Raw genomic sequence first — 21,724 nt, 5'->3', positions numbered from 1 at the left:
TGGGCATGAGGACAGCTTTTTAAATTTTTGTCAGCTCTGGCATCCTTTAAAATGCAAATAATGCCAACTTTTAAAGAGAACTCGAGTTGGGTTTTAAGAATGCTATTAGGACACAGAGGCTTGATCTGCATACTATCACCAGCCTCTGTGTCTGTACTGTGCCCCCCCCCCCCCCCCCCCCCCCCCCCGCGCTCTGCTGTCCACCAGAAAAAAAACGCTGTGCTAACAACATGCACCGTGTCGCTAGCAGGCTGTTTACAATTGTGCTGCCTGTCACTGCCGCTCCCACGCCTCCTCTATATCGCGGCTCCCTGGGGGAGTGGCGGTGACAGGCAGCACAACTGTAAACAGCCTGCTAGCGACACGGTTCATGTCACTAGCACGTTGTTGTTTTTAAAGGGGACAGCAGAGCGCAGGGGGGGGAGGGCTGGGGGACACAGCACAGACACAGAGGCTGGTTATAGTATGCAGAACCAACCTCTATGTCCTAATAGCATTCTTAAAACCCACCTCGGGTTCTCTTTAAGGTAATATACACATTTGTGCAGCTTGAAAATGTACTTGCCAATAGCAACAGCTGCAGTATTTGAGGAGTCCATTTTCAAGCTCCAAATATTGCCTAAAATTAACAGAAACTTTTAATCAACTAATAATTATTTGTATCATATTTACCATCCCAATTTTTAAGTACACATGGGTCTTTATTTTGACATTGCAAATACGCTTCATGGTGCACTTAAAGCACAATCCACTCAAATTGAACTGGAAAGTGAAATTCTTCCAGCACACAGGTTTTTTTTTATTTATTTTATTTCAGTTAAATTCCACTTTAAACACTTGTTTAGTAGTTAACATATATTACCAGATTCTTAGGTAGTACATCCAGGCAGCCTGATTTATCCTAAAACAAAAGAAGAACATTTTTGAATTACTAGAACTCAATTTTCAAACACTTTTTTAGTTTCCTCATAAAAAATAAATTAATCCCGGCTAATGGAACCTCTATGTAATATGAATCCTCTTCCGGTGCATTTGATGAATCAAAGTCTAATATGCAGCCACACATCTTACTATTTCTATATAACTATCTTGTAATTCCTAATGACTTACCGTATTTTCTCGGACCATAAGACGCACTTTTTCTGCCCACAAAAGAGGGAGAAAATGTTGGTTTCCTCTTATGGTCCCAAAGTGGCTTTTTTCCCTCCTGAATGTTTGTACCCGTCGGACCTGCTCTTATAGCAGCCCTTCTCCTTATGCACAGCATGCTTGCAGGGATGTTTGTCATGATCTGTGGCTTTGCTACTACTGTGGGTGCTTTTCCCAATTGTATCACAGCGGGCGCTTTTCCTAAGCAGTAGCAAGGCCGCAGATCCTGACAAAACATCCCTGTAAGCATGTTGTGCAGAAGGAGAAAAGCCGATATGAGAACAGGTCCGACGGGCGCAGACAACTGCAGCACAACTGACCCCCTTAAATACTCTTTCTTATAATTGGATTCACCTGTGTATGTAGGTCAGGGGTCACTGAGCTTACCAAGCCACTTTGAGTTCCAATAATTTGTTCTAAAGGTTTTAGAATCAATAAAATTGCCCAACTTTATGCACCTGCCTAATTTTAGTTAAACAAATATTGCGCACTTACTGTAAATCCAATAAACGTCATTTCACTTCTCAAATATCAATATCAATATATATATATATATATATATATATATATATATATATATATATCCTATATGATATATTTAACTGACATTTTTTATCATAACAACCAACGATTTATACAGGAAAATCATGACAATTAACAAGGTTGCCCAAACTTTTGCATCCCACTATATATTGCCTGTGAGAACTGCTGTCCTGCCTCACAACAGTGACCATAATAACTTGGGGGGGAAGCTCCAAAAGACTGCCCTGCACCATGGACACACCAGGTTTAGTATACATTTTTCCCCTGTTTTTTGCCCTATAAATTTGGATGCGCCTTATGGTCTGGGGCGTCTTATGGTCTGAAAAATACAGAATATGAGATGTCTTAAGGGAGACCTGAAGAGAGAATGGTATGGAGGCTGCCATATTTATTTCCTTTACAACCATACACATTGCCTGGCTGTCCTGCTGATCCTCTGCCTCTAATGCATTTAGACATAGACCCTGAACAAGCAGATGTTTCTGACTAAACAGTCAGATGTTTCTGACTAAAGTATGACTGAAGTCTGGCTGAAATAGCTGCATGCTTGTTTCAGGTGTGTGATTTAGACACTACTGATGCATAAAAAATCAGCAGGACTACCAGGCAACTGGCATGGTTTTATAAGAAATAAATATGGCAGCCTCCATATCCTTCTCAAGTATCCTTTAATAGTGTGTCTGACCACTTGTATATTTGGTTAATTGTAAATAAATAAACATTGATTTTAAATGATAATTTTAACCCCTTTACCAAGTGAACCACTTCACCACAAAGGGGTTTACCCTTATGGACCAGATAATTGTTTACCTTTCAGCACCGCTCCCTTTTATTTGCCAATAACTTTATCACTACTTATCACACTAAAATGATCTATACCTTATTTTGTTTGCCACCAATTAGGCATTCTTTAGGCAGTACATTTTGCTAAGAATCAGTTTTATTGTGTATACATTTTAAAGGGAATATTAGGAAAACAAAAAAAATCAGTATTTAAATATTCTATTTTTAAAATAATATGTTACTGTAATTAAAATCCACAAATTTTATTTACCCATTTTTCCTAGTTATTACAATATTTAAATGATATCCCTTGTACAATGTATGACAACAGTATTTTATTTGGTTTTGGTTTTCTCATTGTACTCTACAGATAATTAAAAGCCCTGATTTGTAAAAATAACAATAATATATCCGTATAGCATACATATATAAAAAGCTAAGTTCCTAACCTAACGTATAGTTGTTTTTTTTTCCAGGTTTATTTTTTTTTTCAGGGGGGGGGAGGAGGGGGGGGGCAACTATGAATAAGTTAATGCGCTAGGAGTATGATTTTTTTTTAAATAAAAATACATATAATAAAAGTAATTTTTACCACTTGATGGTACCTTACTGCTTAGGAAGCTGAATCACAACTTCCTAAGCTAAAATAAAACCAGAAGTTAGTGGGAATTTTTTAGACATTCATTGAATTAACATTGCATGCACACCACCCGTTTGCTGCAGAAGACGAGTATCTATGCCTCTGAGACAGGAGCAGTCTCTTCCCTCGGGGTGTAGATATACTAGGTATACTGGTTAAATTATTTTGTTAGCATTTAACCACTTGAAGACCACAGTCGTAAACCCCCCTAAAACTAGGCTATTTTTTCATAATATGCCACTGCAGCTTTAAGGCCAAGCTGCAGGGCCGCACAACACAGCACACTAGCGACCCCAGAGCTCTCTGTTGGTGGGGTCTGATTGCCCCCCAAATGTGTGGGGTTTTTTTTATAAATATTTATTTGTGTGTTTTATTAACATTGTTCAAAAAAATTTTTTATTTTTTTTCAAACCCCTCCCTCCCCCCAGCCGGCCAATCCTTGCGATCGGCTGTCATAAGCTTCTGCCTATGAGAGCCGTTCGCTCTCAAGTGCCCCAGGGGGACAGCCGTGTGACACAGATCGCAGCGCTGTACATGTAAATATACGGCGGTTACGCCGACTAACAGTCTCCCGAGCGGCTCGGAGACTGAAGGAGGGGTGGAGCTCCACCTCCAGAGCAGGAGATGCACACAATCTTCTGCAAACTGCAGCCCCAGGACTTGACGCCAAGTGGCGTTAGGCGGTCCTGGGGCTGCCTGGGGCTGCCACGCATGTTGGAAGTTAAGGCATTAGGGGTTTATAGCCAAAGGACTTAGCTTTTCCTCTCTCTTCACACTACAAGAGCAAATGTGGGTAGGGTGGATGTAGGCAACGAGGAATGAGCCAACATTTTATGCTGCATCTGCAACACTTTGTATAAAAGTACTGTTAAGGTCTACTGACATTTTGGGTTTTGGTGCAAGGTAAGAAAAGTAAGAAAGTTATAGAATATACTGTGGAACCTTGATTTGTGAGCATAATTTGTTCTGGAGCTTGTAATCCAAAGCACTCTTATTTAAAAACAAATTTCCCCATAAGAATTTATGGAAACCCAATGGTTAGTTCCACAACCCAAAAACAGTTATAGTAAAACAGTATAAAATAAAAATATAAACAAGACTTTCACTATAACTAACATAATCATTGCTATCTGTTGGCTTCCCCAAACTTTTTTTTGTGTAGCTTTAATAAGGGACTTACCCAATGACAGTTACTATTGAGGATTTTGTAGAAATGTGACTTCGCACAGTCTCTACACTCTACACAATTAAGTACAATCCTGCAGCCCCAAAGGGAAAAGAACTATTGGCTCAGATGTGATGACGTGACGCGTGTACACTTTTTTGCTTGTATATCAAGTCAAAATTTCACAAAAATGTTAGCAAAGCGTTCTTAAACCAAGTTACTCACAATCCAAGATTTTACTGTATTTAATTTGTTTTCCAGAATATTAATGGATTAACTAATATTTCAGAATGATTAAATACCGGACTTTTCTAATAGTTTATTATTATTATTATTTAGTATTTATATAGCGCCGACATCTTTCGCAGCTCTGTACAGAGTATATAGTCTGGTCACTAACTGTCCCTCAAAGGAGCTCACAATCTAATCCCTTTTATAGTCATATGTGTATGTATGCATCATGTCGTGTATGTATTGTAGTCTAAGGCTAATTTAGGGGGAAGCCAATTAACTTATCTGTATGTTTTTGGTATGTGAGAGGAAACCGGAGTGGCTGGAGAAAACCCACGCAGACACGGGGAGAACATACAAACTCTTTGCAGATAGTACCCTGGCTGGGATTCAAACCTGGGACCCAGCGCTGCAAGGCAAGAGCGCTAACCACTACGCCACCGTGCTGCCCCTTTGAGTGCTTTTTAGTCTTTGGATAGTAATGCAGAACTGAAGTAAAACGTGTCGTAAACTACGTTATGATGTCACGCTTACCAAAACACTGGTTAATGCGTTTAAGTCCAAGTTGTCCTTTTTAAGCTGTGAAAGAAGCAAAAACATTGCAATAAGGATCACAGTGTTCACGGATAATAACAATTCACTGCCCTTTCATTTAACATATATCCTTCTCGCTGCTGCTGCTGCCACTTGCCGGCACCCTCGGAAAGATGCAGAAAAGGAGGACAGAAGGGCTGGCAGTGGCACTCAATGTGGCAAAGTACAGTAGAATAACGTAGCCTCCACGTGCTCACAACAAGTAACAAGTTGTATAATTGTAAGTAGAGAAATCACGCTGAGCACTTGGGAGTTGATCTCACCCCTCACACACTTTGTTTTTGATGTACCAACTGAAATAAAATATGCAAGCAGCAACTCCTCGGAGCCCAGCGTAATATCTCTACTTACAATTACTGTCTGAAATATCCAGGCCGCTCTACTCTTCATGCATGCACTAAGCCGTGCGGCCAATAAGCAATCATAGCCACACCTACATAGTAGCACAGAGCCACTTGTGCATGAGCAGATCTGGCTTACTACACAGGCGCGGCAGTACTCACATAAGCCCAGTACAGCTGCGCTCGTGCACGAAGAGGACCGTGGCCCAGATCTTCAATCCAACAAGTTCTAGTCAGATTTCTCTTTGGGGTCTGTAAGCAGCAATGGAGGTCCAGAGAATGACATGGGAAGCCTCTATGGGATCCAGAGGCCTTCCTATTCTTAGGTAAGTATGTGTTTTTTGAACCGAGGATAGCCTTGGGTATAGTTTAAGGGCATATTACTAAGGACATAAACATCTTTTTTATGTTACCTTGCCTCATTATTTGGCACAGAGGTACTAATTATTTATCACTTTGTGAAATTCTTCTTGAATCTTACAGCAACCCGCTAACATCTCCCCAGCATACTGCTATCCAGAGTGTTGTTGGAAGATCATTTCAGGTGACAAATAGCTGAGGTCTGGACAATGCTAAACCCCTCCTTGTAAAGATATCCCAAGATATCCAGGGGCTTCCCAGCTGCACAGGAATGTATTAGGGATACCTGCAGCTACTCACCTGCTGGCTGAAGTATTATTATAGTCTCATTTGTGATGTGAAAGGTTTAAAAAGAATTTTGGGAGTAATGTCACAGCACATAATTCATACCTGACATAAGTCAAGTTTCAGGGCCGTTTGTACTGCCTTATCAGATACTGTCTGTAAGATAAAACAAAGATTAAATTCAGAAAAATTCATAGGAAATACATATTTAATCATCAATGGTGGCATCTGCTGTAAAAATGACTCCGGGTTGTATAATGTCACAATTATTCTGATTTTGCTAAATGGTTAAACCCAACTCCACAGTTTCAGGCAATACTATTTAAGTTTTGGATAGTGTGGGAAATCTGTTTTAGAACTTTACTACTGTCTTCTAAGCCCCATGGGCTACTACAGTGGTGGTAACTGCATATCCAAAACTAAAAATACTGATCATGTTACCTACTAATACTGATCTACTGTATGTATAATACATCATGCTGAGACCAACAAAAATTGCTCCTCCCCATGTGTTGCCACTGAGAGTCATGCCTACTGATTACACATGTTACACTCAACTGCATCTAAATAAACAAACACAGTTCAGTGCAGCTGATTTCTGCAGTATTTCTTTGTGGAATGAACAGTTTTCAGTTTGTTCTTTGCAAGAGCTCGGGTCCACTTTAAAGTGAACCCGAACAGAAAACAAACTATTGAGATAAACAACTAGGTCTGTCCTCCTAAAATGACTTTTTTTTAGATAGCTCAAGGGTTTATTTTATGTAAAAACATTTACAAAGCAGATTTAATGTTTTACCATTTCTGCTCAATTACAGTGTCTCAAGAGTCCCAGAGCAAAAATACATGAACTATTGACCTTTTTATCTTGCATCCTGTAATCAGAAGCTTAGTTATCTGCGTAGGAAAGTGTTTTATAGCTGTGATTTGTTATCAGTGAGCCGATTGAGTCCCAACGGGAGAAAAACTATCAGTTCCATAGCTGAATATTAAATCTTTACGCAGGGAAAAAAGGAAAGGAGCACAGCAGAAGTGTCTGTATGCTTGCCACTGTACATACACATGCAGACAGAGGCGCTGTACTTGGCTACACTACTGCTGGGTTACTCCTATCTGTATTATTTGCAGGCTAGAGACCTGCAAAATGTGTTGCATTTGTTCTGTAGTACGAATTAAATCTTGTTTAAACCATACATAGTGGTTGTGTTTGGTTTTGGGGAGGTAAGACCCCCAACTTTTATCTGTTTTTACTTATGTTCAGTTTTTACTCTGCTGGCGCCTCTGCTTCCATTGCAATTATTGTTATCCACCTGGTGGATAAGTTGCCTTCCGCTGCCTGCACATGGCAAGTTTATCATTGTTACAGAAAGCATCCAAAGACATACAACAAAAGTTGTTCAGGTGATACATAATGACTAAATGTACAAGATTTTTCTGCAAGCTTTCTAGACTTTAAAGTTTATTTTTCAGGCATGTTTCAGCCTGAAGAAGAAACTTAAAGAGAACCCGAGGTGGCATTGCATTACGTTAGTGGGGCATAGAGGCTGGTTGTGCACACTAACACCAGCCTCTGTTGCCCCATCGTGTGCCTCAAAGAACCCCCTGCTCGCTGCTATACTCCCCGCAGTGCTGGCGACACTCAGCGCATCGCCAGCACAATGTTTACCCTAGCGCTGTCTGTCAGCGCTGCTCCCCCGCCTCCTCCGCATCGCCGTTACCCGCCCTCGTCCCTTCCCTCCAATCAGCGGGAGGGAAGGGACACGGGCGGGTAGCGGCGATGCGGAGGAGGCGGGGGAGCGGCGCTGACAGACAGCGCTTAGGTAAACATTGTGCTGGCGACACGCTGCGTGTCGCCAGCACTGCGGGGGTATAGCGGCGAGCAGGGGGGTCTTTGAGGCACACGATGGGGCAACAGAGGCTGGTGTTAGTGTGCCCAACCAGCCTCTGTGCCCCACTAACGTAATGCAATGCCACCTCGGGTTCTCTTTAAGGTTCTGAAAGCATGCAGAGAAAATCTTGTAATTGAAAGGTAAAATAATGTGCTTGGAGGTTTACTTGAAACAGTTCTCTATTTATGCTTTTAACAAACAGAATTGAATTAATGTAAATTATCAGTTTAACTTTTTATATCATATTTTCGTTTTGATAGTTTGCAAAATATTGTTTTAACTTTTTATACGTTTTTTCTTTTCCATTTTAATAACTTGTAAATTATCATTTTAATTTCTTATAGCATTTTTACATTTGTTTTGAGAGTTATAATTTTGTTAATTATCGTTTTTTTTGTATTAACCTTATTTTAAGCTGAGAAAGGGGGTTTTTAGGTTTAGGCATCAGGAAGAGGATTTTAGGGTTAGGCACCAGCTAGGGGGGAGGGGGAGTCTTAAGGTTAGGCACCACCAGGGGAGTCTTAGGGTTAGGCACCACCAGGGGAGTCTTAGGGTTAGGCACCAGCTAGGGGAGTCTTAGGGTTAGGCACCACCAGGGGAGTCTTAGGGTTAGGCACCAGCTAGGGGAGTCTTAGGATTAGGCACCACCAGGGGGTTCTAAGGGTTAGGGATAGGTAGAGGGAGGGTTCTGTGTGAGAGTAGGGTGAGGTGGTTTAGTTGTAGTCAAATATTGGTAATATTTACCAATGTTTTACTATAGTTATTACAACTGTACATATATTTTTAGTTTTCATTGTTATAGATGATATTTTCAGATTTTATTACATGAACAAAAGATACAAATATTGTAATATACAATATTATAACATTTTGGCTATAACACACGCCCTTTTTCAAGGAGCCCTTATTTGATGTACGCTTAATTATCAGTTTACCACAGAAAAGAAGAAGAACACAGTAATTTTGTCTACATAGGGCAGTATTAGGAACAGTGTTATATTAAAATCTAGTACATACGTTTGTTATTTTGCTCAAGCATGCTGGATTCAGCAGGGAATTGATCTGTAAGATATTGTGAAGTTACTAAGTAGTATTGTAATGTGTACAGTTCAGGATACATAAAATATTACTGCAATGCAAGTATGATTCTGCACAACATTGCCTGAAAACAATCAAGGAAATTAAAGTACATTGTACTAAAAATAAAAGTCTATAAAGTAAAATGAGAAAGATTTTAATTGAATTTCAAAATGAATTATTGTGATAACAATAGCTCACTGTTACCATCTAGTTCCTCCACCAAATCATATGTCTCCATTTAAACCATACCTGTTACAAATCTGAGAAGAAAAGTGATGAAAACGTAACCCACGTGTCACTTTTAGTGAGATCTGTGTGTCAACTATAAACAGCAACTTCAGGGATCTATGCGCTGAAATGTTGACTTTTCATGGATAAGGAGCTTGGTTCCACCTTTCCTATATCTCAGGCTTCCTTACTGCTCTTTTATATTTTTATATTATTTTTAAATAGTGTAAAAAGCGGTTAGAAACTTATGGGGATTTTCGCTGCTTTTTCTTTCGCCACTGGAGAATCTCCTTTCACTTCCTGTCTTTGGGACCACTATGGGAATTTGTGACATTAAAATGAAAACTGGTATTCCTGGGAACAGGAAATGGGAGTACACTACAATAACTAGATGGTGGATTTTAACTCTTCTCCTCTTTACAGATTTGTATTTATGTATTTATTTATGTATTGCTTTCTCTGGGTACAGGAGGTATTAGCAAAAACTAGCTCTTCACTGCCTTCACTCTCTGTTTTATGAAAGTTATTTCCGTGAGTGTGAGACAGACAATATTTTATATTTAAAATCACAGAACATTTTTTTTCAATATGTGAGGCCTTGTTTATACTACAAGAGATTTTCTAAGCCCTTTGTGATTTTAAAAGCTGTGTTCACACTGGAGTGATGTGATTTTGTAAAAATCCCCCATAGCATTGCATTACCAAGAGTTTTTCAAAATCACTAGCGCTTAAACAGCTCTTGTAGTGTGAACAAGTCCTAAGAGTAAAAGTCAGTCATTTATGTAAGAAGAAAGCGTGATTTATTCAGAGAAGTATTTTCTTACCAAATTACATGCATCGGTCACTATATTATCTGCAATCCCAAGTTGCTTCTAGAATATAAGAAAAATTTGTTATGTTTCTTTTTTTTTTATTTTTTCTTATAACAGACTTTTTGAGTACTGTCAATTCCTATTAGCCTGACACAAACACACATGGGAGTTCTGTGCTAAACAGCTCTACTGGCAAATCAGGCAATGTTATGTTTTTATTTTGGACAGAGCAAAGGATATTTTAAACTTTTCAATGGTTCTTATTACAATTTCATAGCTACAGAAATATATATATAAAAAAAGTATATTTGCATTATTAAAAGCTATGAAGTACAGTGGAAGTGAGGGTATATGGAGGCTGCCATATTGATTTCCTTTTAAGCATTACCAGTTGCCTAGCTATCTTGCTGATCCTCTGACTCTAAAATAGTTTTCTATATATCATGAACAAGCATGCAGCAGATCAGGTGTTTCTGACATTATTGTCAGATCTGACAAGATTAGCTGGATGCTTGTTTCTGGTGTGATTCAGACACTACTGCAGCCAAATAGATCAGCAGGGCTGCCAGGCAACTGGTATTGTTTAAAGGAAATAACTATGGCAGTCTCCATATACTTCTCGTTTCAGGTTGCTTTTTAAGCCTAATCTTTTACTCTATGTTAGCTCTCTTCTATTTGACACTCTGGGCCATATCCTATTAAAGGTGATAAGTAGAGTTGGGCCGAACCTCCGATTTTAGGTTCGCGAACCGGGTTCGCGAACTTTCGCGGAAGGTTCGGTTCGCGTTAAAGTTCGCGAACCGCAATAGACTTCAATGGGGATGCGAACTTTGAAAAAAAAAAAAAATTATGCTGGCCACAAAAGTGATGGAAAAGATGTTTCAAGGGGTCTAACACCTGGAGGGGGGCATGGCGGAGTGGGATACACGCCAAAAGTCACCGGGAAAAATCTGGATTTGACGCAAAGCAGCGTTTTAAGGGCAGAAATCACATTGAATGCTAAATGACAGGCCTAAAGTGCTTTAAAACATCTTGCATGTGTATACATCAATCAGGGAGTGTAATTAAGGTACTGCTTCACACTGACACACCAAACTCCACTGAACAGAACAGGTATGCAGTGGCGGGTTCACTGAACAGAACAGGTATGCAGTGGCGGGTCCACTGAACAGGTATACAGTGGCGGGTCCACTGAACAGAACAGGTATGCAGTGGCGGGTTCACTAAACAGGTATACAGTGGCGGGTCCACTGAACAGAACAGGTATGCAGTGGTGGGTTCACAGAACAGGTATGCAGTGGCAGGATCAATGAACAGGTATGCAGTGGCAGGATCACTGAACAGGTATGCAGTGGCAGGATCAATGAACAGGTATGCAGTGGCAGGATCAATGAACAGGTATGCAGTGGCAGGATCAATGAACAGGTATGCAGTGGCAGGATCAATGAACAGGTATGCAGTGGCAGGATCAATGAACAGGTATGCAGTGGCAGGATCAATGAACAGGTATGCAGTGGCAGGATCACTGAACAGGTATGCAGTGGCAGGATCAATGAACAGGTATGCAGTGGCAGGATCAATGAACAGGTATGCAGTGGCAGGATCAATGAACAGGTATGCAGTGGCAGGATCAATGAACAGGTATGCAGCCAGGGACAAGCTAAGGCTAACTAATCTTTCCCTATGAGAGACTGCAGTAGCTCGCCCTACTCTAACTAATGCAGGCACACGAGTGGCCACGGCCGCCGCTGCCTGCCTATATAAGGGGGGGTGGGGCTCCAGGGGCTAGTGTAGCCTAATTGGCTACACTGGGCCTGCTGACTGTGATGTAGAGGGTCAAAGTTGACCCTCAGTGCATTATGGGGCGAACCGCAATGGGGCGAACTTTTCCGCAATAAAGTTCGCGAACCAGGTTCGCCGGCGAACCGTTCGGCCCAACTCTAGTGATAAGTAGCTTGGAGATGCGAGCTAATTATCACCTTGCCATCACGTGAGGATTACTGGCTAATCCTATTGCCGCTTTCCTTAGTGCGATGGCTGATTACTAGAGAGCATTACTCAGCAAAAGCCTGAGCAATGCTCCCTTTTCCTAGACGAAGGGGAGTGAAGTTTTATGTTGTGGCGCTGTCCTTCAGCACCACGGCCTCGCTCCCCAGAGATGTGCGCAAACCCTCCGAACATCCGCCACCATCTTCCACCACTGCATCTGGGGTCTCCATTAATAAGGAGACCCCCAGAGCATTCAGTTGGGCTGCCGCATATTGGCGAAGCCCCCCACAGCTGCGTCGTCACCCATTACCACTTTACCTACCACCACTAAACACCCTCTGCCTCTCGCTGCAAGTCCCGATGCTGTAATTACAGTCTATCTGTAATAGTCTTTCATGAAAAGCCATTTAATTGCCACAGTTTAGATTAACTTCCAAGAAACTTTACACATGCCATGCCTGGATGATTTTCCCCACTAGCTCCTAACAGGTACCCAAGAGGTTAAACACACACGGCCTAAGGTACTCAGGGGATGCCTGTTTTGTTCCGTTGTCACTCTGCTGCTGTGCTGCTGCCTAAGGGGTTTAAAAGCTTGTCCCGCCAGTGAAGGCTGCGGGTCCTATCAGATTTGATCAGTCAGACTTGCAGGAGAATGGGCTGATTCTATTAGCTCTCTGCGTCTGTCAATCACAGCTGCACCTGCTTCTGCTAGTGAGTCACGCTCCCACAGTCTACTCTCCACATTCTTTTCACCACTTCAAAGCAGCTGGTATTGCTTTGTGGCTTTATCGCTCCTTGGGCTTGATTCACTAAACCGTGGTAACTCATATCACGGGCGTTTTAGCGTGCATTTGTACGTTTGCGCGCGATCGCGAATTATTGCGCGCAATCGCAAATGTTCACGCACAATCATGCATTTTCGCTTGAAAATGTTCACGTTTTCGTGCGAAAATTCTCAATTGCACGCGATAATTCACAATTGCGCGCAAATGCGTGTGAAAACGGCCATGATATGAGTTATAACAGTTTAGTAAATCAAGCCCCTTGTCTGCTTTATGAACTGACATTTACTAACATGTGTTGAGGTAATTACCGCACAAGTTGGTGATTTACCTCACTGCTCGGTAATTTTAGCTTTTCCTGCGGTAACAGGCTTTATGAATTGACATTTCCCTAACTGCTTGGTAAAGTCATCTGATTTCTGTATTGCCAAATGCGGTAATGCTTTATGAATTGACCCCATAATCGGCAGTGTGAGATGCAGAAGCTTCCTGTGTGGGTGTGCTGACCACCCTCTACCAGCTTAGCATAAAGCACATATTATCCCAGGCAGCTGAGGAGGGCATAATGTTCAATAAGTTTTTATAAGGAGCTATACTAAAAGGCATTGAAGAATAGCACCTGTTAGGCGCGGTTCACATTAGCGTTTTTTTGCGGATTGGAACCGAAACGTATACTGTACAAACAGAACGGATGTGAATGGATCCAATGTTAACCTATGGATCCATTCACATGCGTCCGTTGGTACGGATACGTTCCGTACGTTTCGGTCCATGAATCGAAACAATGCTGAAGACCCTAATTTTCCGGACCGTTCTGCCTAGCGGAACGGATCAGGACAAAAAATACTGCAGCATTGGGGCAATGGGAAACGGAACGTTTGTTAACACTAGTGAAGAAACGGACCGTTCCACGGGGGATGGGGGCATATGCCGATGCAAATCTAAGGACGGGAGGGTGAGGGGAGGGCGCAGCAGCTGGGCGGGTGGGTGAGGGAGGGTTTATACATACCTAATTTTCAGTAGTAGCCGGCTGTAGAGGCTTCCGTCTTCTTCCGCGTCATGTGACAACATGACGCTTCATGTGAACCGGGCCTTAATTTGGGTGACCCATTTGTGGCAATACAAATATCTTTTGAATGGCACTAACTGTATAATATGGATTGATAGGTACATTGTGGCTCTACAGCCACACTAATTAGCAGCTTTGCAGCTGCTGTAATTAGTGGCTTTACATTCACTCAGGTAGGGAAGGGGGGGTTAGTGTTAGGTATAGCGCATAACACCTTTGTCTTGCAGCGCTTGATCCCCGGTTGGAATCTGACCAGGGCACTCTCTGCACAGAATTTGTATGTTCTCCTCATGTTTGCGTGGGTTTCCTCTGGGTACTCTGGTTTCTTCCCACATCCAAAACACATACAGATGAGTTAATTGGCTTCCCACTAAAAAATGGCGCTAGCCTACACTATGACAGACAGTTAAAGGACACCTGAGGTGAAAATAAACCTATGAAATAAACAATTGTTTCTATCATCCTCCTCCTCCTAAAAATGACTTTTTAAGATATTCCACATTTTATTTATAATTTAAATTTACTTTTTAAGTATTTACTGTTTTATTGTATTTGCTTAATGACACATTCATTAAAGTATGCCAGAGCCAAAATTGTCAAACTATTGACCCTTTTTATCTCATTCCTGCTCTCAGAAGCCATTTTCTGCTAGGAAAGTGTTTTATAGTTGTAAGATCTTATCAGTGAAGGTCACACTGTAGTCTGACCCAGTCCTGACTCACTTACATACCTGATGCTTAACTCTTTCAGGGAGAGAAAGAAAAAAGGAACACAGCATAGTTATTTGTGTGCTATTTGTGTGCTAGGCACTGTACATACACATGTTTAGCTTATCATGTCACATGTCACCTCAGGTATCCTTTAAGTGACAAGACTATATACCCTGGACAGCACTGAATAAGATGTCTCTACTACATAAATACTACAGTAAACAATAATAAAATAATACTTATATAGGGAGAAGCTTAGTGTTGGGAGGAGATGAGGGCAGGTTAGTGTTATGCATACAGTAGATGGGGGGGGGGGCTTAGTGTGAAAATTAGGTTACAGTGGAAAATAGTAGAATATCTGTCTTATTACCGGTATTCTACTATAGGTGTAGTAGAATATACAGTGGGTAAAATGATTCTACTATTGGTATTTCCTTGTGCCTATTTTAGCAATATCAATCACAGTGCTAGGCTAATGATTAACAAGGTTATATAAGGAAACTACAGTCAGCTGATGTTCCCTATTTATTCTCTGGCACTGCATAGTATGTTGGCACTTTATAAATAAAATAGGCGAATAATAATAGACTAATAAGGTTATGTAGGGGAATTACAGTCCATTTATGCTAGGGTAACAGCTGTACAAAAACTTTCAACTTACAGTAGTTCTTCCAAGTCCTTCAATAATTTTTTGTGCACCTTCTCCACTCTTGTCTACTAGTGGTTTCTAGAATAAAAAAAAGTATACACATTATGATCAAACCATCATATTGACCATTATCTAAATGTGCTGAAAAACTTTGAAGACCTAAATTCCCAACTGCCGTCATTATGACGTCATGCCTTCCACTTGTCCCAATTGTGACAAAATATTCCTGATCTCTAGATTGCTCAGGAATGAGGTTAAAGTAGAATCCCGCCTAAAACTTTTGGTATATAGAAAGAAAGATGTGAAAGCTTTAAGCTGTTGTTTATTTCTATCAGGTCTTATATAAGAAATCCTTACAACAAAAGGTTTTCTCTGCTGTCTATTTAGTCATTGGAGAGCTTCTCCTGTACTTTCAGTCCTGTGGCATTACAGCAAGTGAGGGGGACCACAAACTGCAATACAATAATGAAAGTGATCAGGGGAGGACTGGCTTAGGGGAAGGGGGGACATTTCCCCCCAGGCTACCTCTCTTAACGATTTAGGGCTGGTGCAGGGCCTGCTGCATTTCAGTTTTTTGAAGGCAATGTGAAACACTAGGCTAACTGAGGGAAATAAAAGTGCAATTAGGCCCAGTGCACACTAAAAACCTCTAGCAGATCTGCCAAACGCTAGAGGTTTTTGAAACAGATTTCAGAGCAATTCTAGGCATGTTTAGACTAGAGACGTTTTCTAAACATGCCTAGCGTTTTTTGGAGCGTTTTTATGTAGCAGATTACAAATATTGTTACAGTAAAAGCTGTTACTGAACAGCTTCTGTAACAAAAATGCCTGGAAAACTGCTCTGATGTAGCGTTTTTCAGAGCTGTTTCCTATACTTTAACATTGAGGCAGAAACGCCTCAGAAATCTAAAAAATGCTGCAGCCCCCAAGTTTGCGTTTGTGGAAAAAACGACCCGCTCTGGTGTGCACCATCCCATTCACTTTCATTAGCCAAGCGGTTTTCCCCTGCAAGTGTTTTAAAAAACACTTCAGAACTGCTCTGGTGTGCACCAGCCCTTACAGAGCAATTAGAGGAGGGGTACGCTGGTAAGTGTACACAGCAAGATGCAGAGCAGAGACTTGCCTGGAGTGTCCGTAGAAAACAAATTACTGTGTGCTCTCTTACCATCAAAGCTCCCAACTGTCCCGCTTTTGAAGGGACAGTTCCTCTTTGGACACAAGTGTGTGTGGCCATACAGCTGTAGACTTGGTGATCAGCCAACTGTTTTGATAATTACTATCGAATCCCAATTGATGATTTGACTGATTTCAGGCAGAAATTGGTCGAATTTGATATGATGGGAAATCTCAGGCTGAAGTGGCTGACCGGGTACACAGCTGTAATGGCGTGTGATAATCACCAATGACAGACATGGCGGAAAACCCTGGATATCTTCCCTCCAAATGTATTATGTGACCCCCGATGCCTGTGCATTTATACTTTACCTGTCACGCGGTCTTGCAAGTTTCCTTGCTATATTTCCGCATTGGCGTCCTAAATGACTACCGGCATATAGCAAGTAGGGCGCATGTATGAAGCCATTTGGGCTGGGGCTGCCATGATAACCGTCCTCTAGGTTGTGTTTTCCCCCCAGGCCAAATGGTCCCAGACCTCCCCTGAAAGTGATTCTGCTACTGACCCCATTTGCATGTAAATGAACACAGTTAACAGCATGATCAGCAAGTGCTGTGAAAACATTTTAGAGACTTGTGAAAAATGCTCTGAGATGAGGATATCTTGCATAATTGAAAGGAGTTTTGAATCAGGATCATACCATTTATTAGCTAACTTAGAGATGAGTAAACAGTGAGCTTTCAGCTGTGTTTTTCAGTTTTGGTCAGGAACCAGTCCGACGAAGGCTTTTTATAAGCCGAAAGCTCACTGTTTACGCTTCTCTAAGTTAGCCAATAAATGGTATCATCCTGATTCAAAACTCCTTGCTTTTACTGATGGCTAACACGGTACAACACTCTACTGCTTCTACTTAGCATAATTGAGGAACTGTTTTATGTTTTATATTATCTGGATGAAAGTTTGTAGCTCAACATTCCTTTTTCTGTTCTGGGACTTTATACACAGGATCTCCTGTCCAGAGACGAAATTTCTGTATATACCTCATTTCACCCCAACCGTTGTCATGACAACTACCCATGAATTATTTTTGTTTTGTATGTACTAGAATATAAAATGCAATTAAGGGATTCTGAGTTTTGGAATTTAATATATTATCATTTTTGGTCAGTTACACCATATCCCTTGTATAAATATCCATCTGCCTTTATATATGTAAAAACCCTTTCAAGGCTTGCACCAATTAGCCCTAATAGGGAAAAAAAATTCAGACCTGACTCCATATGGCAATCAGAAAAGATTCCTGGATCAACACCGCTGGGAATGACCTAGTAATTACAGCCTTGGGTGTGCTTTAAAGCAAGGATGGCTATATGATGAATAGTTTTTCTTTATCAATAAAAAAAACCCTAAAAAGTGCATTACCACAAAAAAAGAAAGAAAAAAGATGAATGTGATGCATAAGTGGTGTGACCAACTTTTTGGCTTTAAAGAGAACCAGTTTCCCTAGGGAGGTTCTTGTCTGACATGTCTGACGATTGTGTCTGGTCACACTGACAAGTTTCAGGTGGCATTACCCCACAGTGATGCCACCTTCCAACATGCATGGTGGAAATAATTAATAAAATAGGATGTACATACATAGGTAGATTTGGAGCAGCACAGCTCCGATAAAATACAAAATGCTGCATTAGGAAAGTGTATAGGTTCACATGTATGTGGCCTGGCAGTTACACTCTCACAGAAAATAATGGAAGTGGTTTCTAGTCATTGTTACAATTATTTCAGCATTTTACAAAGCAAGGCACAAATTCCCATTCAACCAGAATGCACTGCAGACAGCGTGGGCACAAGCTTGCTTTAGATGTTTGATGCTTAAAACCACAGAAACAATTTCTTAAAATGCTTGCAAAAACATGGTGCATTGTATCTGGGAATGTCCAGCTATCCAGGACTATTGGGATGAGGTAGTTAAATTTGCGCGGAAGCTGGGGAAAGTCCTGCTGCCAAAAGACCCTAGATTATTACTTTTCAATATAGCCTCAAAGAAGACAGACGAGGAAAAACCCCAACCACTAAAAGACATTGTTCATATCATACTCCTAGCGGCAAGAAAGACAATTTACAACAAATGGATCTACTCGTCAACTCCGACAATATGGGATTTGAAAGAAGAACTAAGACATTTGATGCAAATTGAAAAATTGGACGCCAGTATAAACAAAGAAAAAGGAACAAAAAAATTCTTCACCAAATGGAAACCCTTAATCCTGGAAACCATGACGGATAGAGACATTCAGCAATTAGTAGCACCATTTAAGTATACCTCATGGTATGCGAAGGCAGACTTATCAGGGACTTTGGGTCGATTGGCAGTAGGAGACTAAATAGACTAGACCGAAATAAACATCCCAATTCAAAGGAAAAGAACTATAACCAACGTCGCAAGATTTGATATGGACACTAACAAGGAGTGACCTTGGGGTGGGGGAGGGAGGGGGGAGCATTGGACGAGGGAGGGGGGAGGATGGGTCGGTATGGGAGAGGGGAGGGATACAAACAGGGATGTTGAATTGAAATGAGCGTTCATATTGTAAAATATGTATCATATGCCTGTAAAGTTTAAAGTTTAAAAACTAATAAAAACATTAAAAAAAAAAAAAAAAATGCTTGCAAAGCACTTGAACGATGAGCAAAATGCTATGCATGGTTTTCAGGTATTTAGGTCATCATAGTGAGTTTTGCCTGAAGGTCTTACAACCACAAAAAGTATTTCCAGGATCAAAATCTGATGTAACCATATTTACATTTCTCTATAGAAAGAGGTGACTGACATTATTGTTCATGCTGTCTCTTGTCTATACAACAACCTACAGGCATTTATGGTACATTTTAAATATATATATATACATATGAATATATCTATATTATGTATCAGCAAACTTACTACTGTTAGACCAGCGAGCTTCTGAGTAATGCACTCAGTTTTAGTCTGTAAATTAATGAAAAATATTATATTAATACAGTCATTAGTTTATTAAAGTTCACTAAAATGTACTCTATTTTAATCCTTTCCAATCCATTTTCGCAATCACTCACATCCCCCCAGCACCTGCTGTTTTCTGCTGTGTGGCAGGAGGATGTGGGTGATCGCGGTTGTGCTGCAGCGGGGTGGGAGGTAGCTCCGCCCCAATTGCACACACCCCTGCTTCTGAGTATTTTGAAGCCAGTGAAAATAATGCATGGTCTTCCAGAATGCTCTTGGTGGAGAATTCCACATAGTTAAACAGCCTAAGCTAAGCATCACTGGAAGGCTGGGGCTACATACCCCTATACAGGATCTTCTCAAAAAAATAGCATATTGTGATAAAGTTCATTATTTTCTGTAATGTACTGATAAACATTAGACTTTCATATATTTTAGATTCATTACACGCAACTGAAGTAGTTCAAGCCCTTTATTGTTTTAATATTGATGATTTTGGCATACAGCTCATGAAAACTGAAAATTCCTATCTCAAAAAATTAGCATATTTCATCCGACCAATAAAAGAAAAGTGTTTTTAAAACAAAAAAAGTCAACCTTCAAATAATGATGTTCAGTTATGCACTCAATACTTGGTCGGGAATCCTTTTGCAGAAATGACTGCTTCAATGCGGCGTGGCATGGAGGCAATCAGCCTGTGGCACTGCTCAGGTGTTATGGAGGCCCAGGAAGCTTCCATAGCGGCCTTACAGAGAGAGAACAACACTTCTCTCTCTGTAGGAAAAAATAAATGTCCTATGTGTACTTCAGGAGGAGGAAGCCTCTGGATCCTAATCAAGCTTTTCCTGTCCACCTCCGTCCCTCCATTCCAGCGCTGTCAGCCACTGAAAATCCAGGGCTCCAGCTTCATAAACATCCTGTGTGAGCCTCCTGAAGACGCAGTCGTGGCTTTCCTTCAGGCTCAGGCAGAAATAGCCGAGCCCAATCTGACCCGTGCGCGGTGTCTGCATCTGTGCGGATCCAATCATGCGCGGCATTTTCTGCCTGAGCTGGAAGGAAAGCCACGACTGCTTCTTCAGGAGGCTCACACAGGATTGTTATGATCCTGAAGCCCTGGCGGATCTTCGGCAGCTGACTTAGCTGAAATGGAGGGATGAAGGAGGATGGAAATGCCTCATTAGGATCCATAGGCTTCCCCCTCCTGAGGAAAGTACCCCATAGGGGCACCTTATTTTCTTACAGATTATTTTTCACATATCTAACAATTATGGTCATTTTACCATGTATGGGAGCTTTGCTATTAAGAAGAAGAACCAGCCTCACATCTGTGCAGGAAAACACTGGCTGTATGAAACTCAGAATAGGCAAATTCTCTCTGGGCAAACCCCCTGAGCGTCCCTCAAGCAACTGTATGTTCCTAAATAACATATTTCCCCGTGATCATTGAACTGTGCTATTTCTCGTAAATCACATGACTTTCTGTAATTATGGTGACATATGATGATATACTGCGCATGAGCAAATTCTGTATTGAGTAAGATATAAGGAAAGCAATTGAAGTAAAGAACTAGCATATTGTGTGCTCACATTCTGTGTCTGTCTGTGTTCTGTTAACCATTTTATGTCCTGGCGCCAGGAACTTAAATAGTCTAAAAACATCTGATATCTGACAAGGCCGTGACATGAACTTACATAGCAACCACTCCTTTCACTGCTTAATTCGGCACGATTGACTTTAATATCATTTTCAAAACTGTTACAGACAATGATCGTAAGTTCAAGAAAATTATTGTGAGACTGCCAGAGGTGTTATTATTATTATTTTTCATTTATATAGCGTCAACATCTTCCATAGCATTCTTGCTCATCCCTAGTACTATTAGTTATTATCTGTATATTGCCTATAAAACTTCTTTGTGAATTCTGCCTTATAAATTCACCCCTTAAAGTGAACCTTAAGTCAGAAAAAAAAAAATTGTTTTACTCACCTGGGGCTTCTACCAGCCCCCTGCAGCAGTCTTGTGCCCTCGCAGCCACTCACTAATCCTCTGGTCCCCCGCTGCCAGCTAGTTTCATTTTTGCCGACAGACCCGTCAGGACTGGCCACGTGTAGCATGTTCCGCAAAAACGCGTGGCTGTCCCATTCACTTTTCAGTGATGGGATCAGCCACGCAACGCATACAAACGCGGATGGCGTGCGTTCGTACGCGTTGCGTTCCGCGTGTGTGCCCGTCCGCGTTTGTAATGTGAACGTGGCCTAAAGGTAAACAAACTAAACCAGTATGAAGAGAGGCTTGAACGGAGGTGCCAGAATAGAGTAAAAATGTTTAA

General features: G+C 41.1%; 1 protein-coding gene across 1 annotated transcript in view; it reads right to left on the bottom strand.

Moving 5' to 3' along the window:
• LOC137522504 (uncharacterized) overlaps positions 1-21,724 on the bottom strand; it is a 55,225-nt gene that overhangs the window by 18,082 nt on the left and 15,419 nt on the right. Inside the window, exons 5-11 of the mRNA XM_068242576.1 lie at positions 19,355-19,399; positions 15,309-15,374; positions 10,110-10,157; positions 8,995-9,039; positions 6,197-6,247; positions 5,046-5,090; positions 863-901 (exon numbers count right to left, since the gene is read on the bottom strand). Of these exons, the coding sequence (XP_068098677.1) occupies positions 863-901; positions 5,046-5,090; positions 6,197-6,247; positions 8,995-9,039; positions 10,110-10,157; positions 15,309-15,374; positions 19,355-19,399 (339 nt within the window). The remainder of the gene's footprint in view (positions 1-862; positions 902-5,045; positions 5,091-6,196; positions 6,248-8,994; positions 9,040-10,109; positions 10,158-15,308; positions 15,375-19,354; positions 19,400-21,724) is intronic.

This window comes from Hyperolius riggenbachi, chromosome 6 (genome assembly GCF_040937935.1).
Source record: "Hyperolius riggenbachi isolate aHypRig1 chromosome 6, aHypRig1.pri, whole genome shotgun sequence".
Lineage (NCBI taxonomy): Eukaryota > Metazoa > Chordata > Amphibia > Anura > Hyperoliidae > Hyperolius > Hyperolius riggenbachi.
Note: the sequence above shows the minus strand (reverse complement) of the source record. Positions and strands in the feature narration are given on the sequence as shown.